This window comes from Mytilus californianus, unplaced genomic scaffold (genome assembly GCF_021869535.1).
Source record: "Mytilus californianus isolate M0D057914Y unplaced genomic scaffold, xbMytCali1.0.p SCAF_9, whole genome shotgun sequence".
In the NCBI taxonomy this organism is placed as follows: domain Eukaryota; kingdom Metazoa; phylum Mollusca; class Bivalvia; order Mytilida; family Mytilidae; genus Mytilus; species Mytilus californianus.
Genome location: NW_026262745.1, coordinates 50,970,299 through 50,980,676, shown reverse-complemented (window position 1 = coordinate 50,980,676; position 10,378 = coordinate 50,970,299). Strand labels below are relative to the sequence as shown.

Genomic DNA, 10,378 nt, shown 5'->3' with positions numbered 1-10,378 from the left:
CTTATATATATACTTTATACGATATCTAATATATTTTAAAAGATATCTCATATAGTTTATAAGATATCTATATCTTATAAAGAAAATTATATGAGATATCTTATCAATTATATGAGATATCTTATAAACTATATAGGATATCTTATAAATTTTATAAGATCTTATAAAGTTTATGAGATATCTTTTAAAGTTTCTTAGATTTCTTGAAGTTAGAATAAATAGTAAAATGGCTTGCCATAGTACATCCTAATTTTGGTAGAGAAGACTACTCAGAAGACTTACATCCCAGCTCCTTTGTTCTACCAGGGGTGATCTGAGCCGGATCACCCATGCCAGATCACTCTAGCTTGAGGTTCTTTGTTCTGCATGCTTTCCTTTGTTCTGTAACATTTTGGCGGGAACGTCAAATCCACAATAAAACTTAGAAATATTTTTTCGGAAAAGACAAAATTTGTGTAGAAAAAATCCAGTATCTATGCTGGGAATCGAACTCAATACCTTTAGCATATAGACCCACGAGTCATACCCATACACCAGGACGACTGGATACAAACTCCCTGTTAATTTAACATATTTAAACATTGTGTTCGGGGCTCATAAAGGGTATATACAATATAGTAATATGTAAAGTATATTATAATGATTGTGTGGCGTTCTAAACTAGATTTTATGAAGCGTAAATGGATTTTTATCTAATCTAGAACATCTGGGATGTAAAATAGTTATCCAATATGGACTTGGTATGTCACTGTAAGATCACCCTCTGGCCTCCGGCCATCGGGATGATCTTACACTGACACACCGCGTCCTCATGGGATAACTATTACTGAATTGCACTTACACCAAGGGGCCTATATTTTATCACTAGACTAACAACACAGATTGTGAGTTCGAATCCTGCACGTGGCAGGTCGACTCCAATCTTAATTGACAAGATTGCCAGTTTTCTACCAAAGGTAGGCAGTTCTCTCCGGGCACCCCGGCTTCCTCCATGCACCAATAAAAAATATATATCCAATAAAAAAGAGAAATAGTAAGTTTACAATAAAAGATAAAACATAAATAAACTGATTTTGATAGTTTGTTCATATGTTGTACTGTTACACCACTGTCCCAGGTTAGGGGAGGGTTGGCCGCCAGCTAACATGTTTAATTCCACCACATTCTGTATGTGTCTGCCCCAAGACAGGAGCCGGTACGTAATTCAGTGGTTGTCGTTTGTTGCTGACTATCATGTTTGTTTTTGTTTATTATTTTGTACATAAACAAGTGTGGACACAGATCAGTGTGGATAGTATGATTGGATGTTTGACAGTGTTTTATATGACAAAACAAGGATTTGTATAGTGAGAAGGATTGGAATCTCGCGGTATATCGACACTTCTCGCGTATCGTGAGATGTTGCGTACTCGCCACTATACATTGCTACTCGCCTGTATGTGTAAATATCCGGTTATATCGCTTGGTTGACAACGTTATGAACACACACAATTATTTTGCTTTCTTTATGGTAAGCTACGCTCTATTTACGATATTTTGTTGAGACTTAACGATGAAATAATTCTTATTTCTCTTAAATTACAAAGTGATTATTACCTAAATCGACCAAAAGGAACTGTTGGCGTTTATAAAGTCTATCTCTGCAATTTTCGTATTAAAAATGAAGTTTGTAAATTTTATATTCATGCCGGTAAAAGATTAAAGTTGAATATTCCCCCTCATGTGACCGCAGTTTTGATAGTCCAATATTATCATCTTGATGATCATTTACTCAAAGAGGTAGATGAAATACTTATTTGATTGTCGCAGCTTGTTGTTTGACTTTCTGTTTTTATAAATACGGATTATTTTTTTTTAAATAGTTCTTTGTTATTCAATTAAGCAAGGCACTGCTTGTAATTGGAATATATTTTTGTGGTGATTAGATTAATTAGGTAAAGAATATATATAATTAAATAATTTACAACCTTTAATCTCAGACATTACATTTAAATAAAAAAAGAATTAAGATGATTAATCAAATGAAGTCTTTGATCTCAATATCAGAACAAGCTAAGATATATTATAAAATGGGATATTTATTTATCAACTTTCAGTTAAAATTATCATTCAATGTTACAACCATGTCAGATTTTTTATCTTGGGACCAAGATATTGACCTTGATCTTTTGTTAGGTGAATTTACTGAGTATGATCCAGAACCAAGTGACAGTGATGAAGAATGTTACAATGCTAAAAAGAAAAAGTCTGAACCTGTACCAGATGCATGTAGTAAACCATCATACAGTTGCCCTGTGTGCAAAAAGACTCTGAAAACAATTTCAGGCTTCCGTGGTCATGTCCAGAAACAACATGGACAAAATCTGAGAGCAACAGACCATCGCACACATGCAGATAGTAAACTACCTAGCACTGTGGTCCGTGACTCTTTAAATGAAAGTTCATTTGCTGAAATATTCCCTACAGCTTTGCAGTCCAGTTTGTCTAACATTGCTAATGATCCATTTACTATCAATGACAGTATTACCGACATATGCAAATTTGTGACCAATTCAGCACTAGTGCAAGACATTTTGTTGAAATATTTCCAACATATTTTTGTTGTACCAACAAGCAACATATCTTCCTCATGTGACAGAGAGCAGATGTTTCGCCGTTTACATATAAGTAGAGTTAATCCAGAATTAACAAAGACTTTTGGCTCACATTGTCCATCTCATTCATTAAACTCTATTAACTTATTTCTACAGATGGTACATGAAGATATTGTTGGTGAAATTTTTAAAGTTCAGACAATGACAGCTGTACATAAATCAACAACAGATCAGCAAAAGTTAACCGAAAATGACCAAAGCATTCTGTATTATATTGCTGGTTACACCATTCGTGCCCTACAGAAGAGATACACCAGGTACTCTACTAAGAAGTTGTCCGTCATTAATAAATTTACAGACAATTCCTCTTGTGTTAACTTTGTGAAAACATATGACAAGTGGTACAAGACGCAAGACCGTGGTGGCCTTCAGAAACCATCAGATTCCCTATTTTTATTAATTCGTGAATTAGAGACAGTTATTCGTAAAACAGTTCAGCCTTCATACAGTGCTAGTTCGCTTCTTATTGATCCTTTAAAAGAAGCTATGATGGAAGCGTTCATGGTGAAACATTATTGTGACATCCTTATGCAAGGTGAAACTGCAGATATTGTGTCAACTATAACTGAAGACATCATTCATTTGTTTTTAACCATCCGTGGCTTTGCTGTTACTCGTATAGAACGAAATAAACTGACCAAACAAGCAAAATCTCAAACATCATCCAGTCTAAGACAAGCCTTGAAAGGGAAATCTTTAAATTGTTGACACTGTGAAATTTACTTTTGTGTCTGTTCACACATGAAATGTAATGATTATTTAAATTATTTCCACATGATCTTGATGTAACTGTTGTTTGAACATGGATGATATTTAAAAAAAAGTGAAATATATACATGTCTTTTTATTTATTGTCTTTCATAACACTGCTTTACAACTACTTACTACTGTAAACTCTAAAATATTTCACTTCGAACATAAAAAATATGTTAAACATGCGTAAAAGGAGATGTGAGGTACAAACATATCAATGAGACAGCAACCCAACAACCAAAATAACTAAAAGAGAATTTAGCCATATATTATTTCTCACAGCATTACATCTATGTGTTTACCCTATTCAAATTACGTATGTGTGTTATTTTTCAATGAGACAGCCATCCAACTACAAAAATTATCTCAAATACATCATTTTAAGGGCAGCATACGGCCTTCACTAAACAGGAACAATATAAGGTCTGCAACAAATGAGAGACGAAATGAATTTATTTGTATCCACGATCACCATCAATATTCTGTCAATGTAAGATAATAAATAAGAACAATTGTTGTACTTGAACCTTAATTTCTGTGTCATTTGGTCTCTTGTGGAGAGTTGTGTCATTGGCAATCATACCACATCTTCTTTTTTACATTATGAGCAAAACAAAGAAAAATGACACAAATATAAATACAATTTTGGTGAACATTGAAATCTGGTGGATATATAGTTGTCTCATTGTCCATGTTGTCATTCATACGACTCTTATTTTTATATCATTTAAATTAATGGATACTTGTCTCATTTGCAATCATGTATCATTTCTCATGACGACCACAGCCAAATGTGGGAAGCCAACATGAATGGAACACTGTGACCTATTAAACTATCAGGGACACATACAACTTTATGTACTTAAATTTATTCTGGATAGCTGTAATAACAGAACTTTGTTCTTGCTGAAAAGATTTATTTACAAATAATGTCAAATTATAATACAAGCATGTGACAAACACTACATTTTCTAAATCTCTTAATTTCTACACATTCACAACATAATTTTTCAAAAAATTGTACAAATATTATTGGCGCAATAAAAAAAACATTAAAATTATCATACATGTATATACACAATTTATTTCACAAATTTGTTTACTCAAAAACTACACGAATTAATTACATTTTTAAAGACAGAAACATGTGAGAGAAAAAATAGTTAACTTCAATTTCACTAAACTAAAAATATAATAAGCATGATAAAAACTATTTTTTTTCTTGTCTTAAATATTATTTCCTGTATAGTTTAACATGTTTAAGTTAACATAGAAAAATTAGAAATAAGTATAAAATGCAAAAAGGTTTATAAATAACTATTAACTGTCAATGACTGTATTGAGTATTGCATCTTGTCAAAAACACCAAATCCTTCATGTACGGTAAATATTTAGATGACAAATAGGAACACAACAAATAATCACAAACAGTGTTTAATATCTCAAATTTGCACACACATATGTGTTAGTAAAAATGTTCATCATACCACGGAAAACTCTATCAAATGCATGGACTGAACTACAAATTCAAGACTTGTTCGATTTGTACAACTCTTGATTCAAATATAGAATTTTTTGGTGAAATCAATTACTTAGGCCATAAAAATAAATATTAAAACTTGCACCCTTACAAATGTTTGTCTCAAAAGGTACATTGTAATCATTGAGAGTATCCTTTTCACTATTTCACAAGCATCAATGGTTTACTAAGACTATTTTTAGTATATACTATAAAGCATACCAGCAATCATACATGTACATGTATGTACCATGTGTACAGTACACTTTTCAAGTTTACATTTTGTACATGTAAATGTTTATAAACTACCAAACACTCATATACTGTAATTAGAATTGCATAAAAAAAAAATACCACATTAATTGGAAATAAATACATATATATAACAGGCATACATGTAAATTATACTTGTACAAAAAGACTTCTTGCATTAATAAAATTAATATGTTCTGCGCTTAGGTAGAGAAGTGTTATCAATCACAAAGTTCCTGTCTCTCTGGTTACTGACATTTCCTCGTTTGGGTGCCAAAGCTTGAGCTCCAACCGCTCTCATCGAGGTCATCATATGACGAACATCATTCACTGTAGGGTTGTTATTGTCCCCAACCCTGTGTCGGTAGTGTCCAAAATGTTGTTCCAAGGGATCTTGGTTAAAATGATGTGTGAGGACAAACTTGGCGCCAGATTCTAATAGAAATTTAACACAGTCTACAATTGAAAACACGCTGATTTTAAAACCTGCCAATGTTTGATGACTCAATAGCATTCCTTTGCGTTGTTTCCTTGTAAAATTACCAGCTCTTTGCATCACCGATTGTTCCCAGGAATCAAAGTACTTAATAAAATCTACTCTCAACCAATGTAATCTTTCATCATTGACAGTTGTAAATGGTTCAAGGTCAGGATTTCTCTTATTTCTACCTTCATATAGGTTTCTAACATTCAAACAATCAAAAAATTTGTTCATAATTCTGATGAAATTTACTGTCTCGGTTACATTATCTCCATACATCATTTCAAGGGCATTGGCTACTGTGGAGCTCAAAACTTGTGCTGCAATGTTGACTTTCATGTAACCATAGGTTGTCATGTCAAGGTGACTTCTTGTCAATTTTGGACACGGACTGTAGAGTGATAGTTCGCAATGGTCTTCAAACAATTTCAACAGATGCATCCACGAAATATCTTTCCCATCTTTCCACATTTTTCTTGTGTTTTTGTGTGAATAAGAATTGCTGAAACAGTTTCTAGTTGTTTTCACAAGATGGGGAACATCTGAGATGAAATAAAGTTTCCTTTCGTCATCGGCATAAGGATTGTTTGTGTAATGAATAAATTCATTCACCTGTCCATGTATGTTGAAGAACTTCCTATTTGCAGATGCACCATCACAAGTCAGAAAGAGTACTTTTAGTTGAGCAAAGCCAGTTTCTAAAATGCGTATAGCCTTCCAAATAATCGGATACAGAAAGTCAGCAGTAATACTTAAGGTAGCAAAGCCTGCTAAAGGGAATTTCAAGTCTGTGGCAACACCTCTCACCATTAACACAAGCATGTATTTGGCAATGTCTGAATCTGTCTCTGTAGTACTTGTATCTTTCATATTTCTTTCAAAGTTCATAATCTGGTTTCCGACCTTATCTAGATTGCAATATCCAATTAGTTCGCCACTATGCTTATCGTACACTAAGTCAGATTTTACTTTGATTTCATCAAAAAGAAGTCCAACAAAATTCTTCCACGGATCAACTTTACTGTACATGTCTCTTTTTGAAGCCTCATTTTTCAATTCTTTCACTACATCTGGCAAAAATCCATTGTCACTTTTAGTGTAATGAGAATAATCGAACAATGTCCTTGAACTTGGAAGAGTAATGAAACCAGAATCTCTTAAAGCCTCGTATGCTGTACTTGATTTGTGACGCAAGTACAAACACCATCTCAATATCATTGGGTGCCATCGCATACCCTTCAAGGACTTCACATTAGTGCTTTTTTGTTGTTCTGCCCAGAAAAGGCGTTGATACGAATTGGCATCAGGAAAGGCTTTCATTATTTCCGTTGAACATGCTGCCATAGTATCTTGCTTTTCAAGTGACTGACAGAAGTCTAATGTAACACCTCTACTACTAACCTCACGTTGAAACTTGCGTTGTGTTTTGTCAATTTCACTCTGCAGGGTTGTAATCTTATCTTTCTGCTGGTGAATTTTGGTGATCAATTCATGTCGAGACATCTTGGTATGTCCTATAGTACTACACAAATAATTTGGTACATTTTCCTTACTTTTTCTCTCTTTCTCTTCTCTTCTGTGCTTTTGACTTATCAACACTCTTCGTAATTGACTACATGGTGAACATCTGTTTCCCTGCACGAGAAGTAAACAGTTCATGCTTCGTACTGTGGACGAGTAAGAAATGGTACCTTTCACTGCCTCAAAGTCACCTTCTCTAAAACCTTGACTACTTGCAGAACCTTCTGCGTTCTCGACAGAGGTGCCAACTGGTATGAAAGCCATTAAATCTGCCTCGAAATTTCCTGTACACACAGAATAACTCTGTAATTTTGAAAGTAAAGACTGGATATGTTTAACACTGTCAAAAACTCTTGGTAAACCAATCCATAGGTCATGGTCTTGGCTAAGCTGGATTCTATGGACAAATACTTTGGCAAAAAAATCTCTATTTATCATCACATTCAATTTGACAGATATTTTTTCCTCGGAAGGATATAAGAGCATTATCTTGATAGAATCACTGGTTGTGTGTAGAACATATGGTGAACTAATGCAACCACTCTGGACAACATCTTGCTTAAGTTTATCGAATGGTTCTGTAATTGATACTGTTGCTACTTCTTCTTCATAGGATGTACATTCTATGTCCCCTACAGGCTCAGCTGTGTACATAGTAAAGTCAGGGTCAATCCTTTCTCCACGCACTTCTACTTCTTCTTTAAGACATAACTGAACTATTTCCTCGTTCGGCATACAATATGAATGGTCATTATGCAAGTCAGTAGATAGGACTTTCTTACGCTTTCTCTGTGAAGGAACATCCCTCCTTTTCCTTAACTTTGGCATTCTGCAAATTAACAATAACAGAAATTGTAAATCAAATTTTCAAAGCCAATTGGGTTGGCATAAAGTTATGGTTAACAAGGTTAATATTGATTTTATTTTTAAGCCATAATAATTTGCCTAATACGGTTTCCCTTATTTCCCCTTTAGGTTAAATGAATGTAAAATGTAAGGTGGTCTCTATTGGGCCAAAATTAAAATTAAATTGGTTTATGATGCCTAACAACCAACCTGAAAAGCATTTTTTTTTTAAAGATATTGTCATGCTTTACGATTGTTTTCTTTAGAAGCAAAATAAAAAAGATGAATGTGTGGTTCTAGTAACATCTTAAAAAAAAAAGTTTGGGTGAAGGTAGGTAGGGTGTTTTTTTTTACATTTAGTCTATAGACGGGAGCAACATTCTGACTTTAACAATGAAAATGAAAAAAAAATCTTTAGGGTAGGCTATTATTAAGACTAAATAGTAGGGTAGGTAGAGTAACTGGAACCACACATGATTTTTTTTTTTTTATTTGGCCATACAAGTTTTAAACATGTCACTTAAGTTGTTTGCCTAAAAAAATACTGACCTACCTACCCAACCCTGTAAGGCATGTGTAGGCAACATCAAACAATTTTTTTCTCAAGGGTGACTATCAAAATTAACAATAAAGAAACATCTACCTACAGCCTCAATGTTTCTAGATTAAAAGTGGAAACCCTAAGCACATGTACATATTACATCGTATTGTGGTTGTTTGACCTAATAATAATTTCAATTTTTACACCATTTTTCTTGATCTTTACGCCTATTGGTCAAATTCTCATGAAAATGATTTGACAAAATTTTTACAATTTCATGTAATCTTAAAATTTCTTTTATTCTATACCTGATTCACTACTGTATAAATCAGTGTAATATTACCTCCTTCTTTTATCTTGCATAATTATTCTTTATAATTTTGCACCCCATTGTTCCCTATTTTAGCATATTTTTCACTAATTATTATTTCAATTGGCATTATTCTCTAGTCTGTAAATTTATAAACCCCATTCAGACCCTCTTCTGTAATAGGGGAAAACAAAGGTGGTACTTCCCATATATGTACATCATAATACCATCTGTTGCTTAATTAATACACAGGGTATTATTTAAATCACCAGTCTGAATGGTACATGGAAATCCTGGTTACAGGTAAAGTGTCTCAGGTACATTGTAAATGCACATGTATGTCAGGAAAATAACATGTGTTTGACAAATTTCTTATTTGATTTTACAGTGGACAAGATTTGTAAAATGATACAAATCCTTGACTAAAGACTTAAAAATAGAATAAAAAATAAAAAATAATGTAACAACCAAACATGCTAAATGAACTTAATATTAATAAAAATATAAAGGGCACTTTTACAAAAACTAGCCTCGTAACCTCAGTTCTATCAGGAGCGGATCCAGCCATTCTTAAAACGGGGTTTCCAATCCAGGAGAAAAGGGGGTACTAACTATTTGTCCCCTTTCAAATGCATTGATCGCCCCAAAAAAGGGGGGTTTCAACCCCCCCCCCCCCCCTGAATTCGACACTGTCTACCATGTCTATATATAAAGACTCCTTTATGAGGTAAACTTTTTTTTTAGACATATATGCACAATGATATATATGAGATTTGAGCTTCAGAATCAAGAATTATTTTTAGTAGGCTTGTTTAAACTATATCATGATCAATATGTCCTTGTCTTGTCGTATAGCATGTATAGAGGTAATACATATCCATGAAACTACTTTTAAAGTTTTGCCATGTTCCCTGGGCAAATCCATGGAATAACTTACAATGCATGATGCAGTACTATATATATATATACATCTATATGGGTTGACAATTATTTACTGATAAATAACACATTTTTAAAGATTGCTGGAAAAGCATTAGTTCCATATACATGTACATGTATGCTCAGAATAAATAATGATTGTGTCTGTTTTAAAATAATATCCTATTTGAGTACTAAAACCACAGCCACTAATGATAGTATTTATATTGATTTCAGTCACAACTTCAGGATTTAAGATGAGTAACAACAAAGAAGGCACCTGTCTTTTGTGTTACATGTATTAACTTTTTATCCATTCATGCCATTTAAAGTAGGTCTTTTTGTCATGATGGGATATTTTTCTTTGCATATTTCAAAAATGTCTAAATCAAAATTGACTTGTCTCTATTTCAGATACAGGTACAAATGTATAAACTGAACACAAAAAAAAAAACATTGACTGATGAATCGGGAAAATGAGGATTAAGATCAGATGAAACCGGCTCGACTGACATGTACATCATCATGCCATACACCAAATATACATGTAGTTGACCTACTGCTTACAGTATCTGAGAAACAG

General features: G+C 33.3%; 2 protein-coding genes across 2 annotated transcripts; one reads left to right on the top strand and one right to left on the bottom strand.

Annotated features, from left to right (window-relative positions):
- Positions 1 to 1,338: 1,338 nt before the first annotated feature.
- On the top strand, positions 1,339 to 3,497 carry LOC127715987 (uncharacterized). The gene has a single exon (XM_052222090.1). It carries the CDS (start codon positions 2,010 to 2,012, stop codon positions 3,360 to 3,362), a length of 1,353 nt encoding a protein of 450 aa, XP_052078050.1. The 5' UTR covers positions 1,339 to 2,009; the 3' UTR covers positions 3,363 to 3,497.
- Positions 3,498 to 4,654: 1,157 nt separating this feature from the next.
- On the bottom strand, positions 4,655 to 8,128 carry LOC127715985 (uncharacterized). The gene has a single exon (XM_052222089.1). The coding sequence runs from the start codon at positions 8,006 to 8,008 to the stop codon at positions 5,366 to 5,368; it is 2,643 nt and encodes an 880-aa protein (XP_052078049.1). The 5' UTR covers positions 8,009 to 8,128; the 3' UTR covers positions 4,655 to 5,365.
- Positions 8,129 to 10,378: the final 2,250 nt, after the last annotated feature.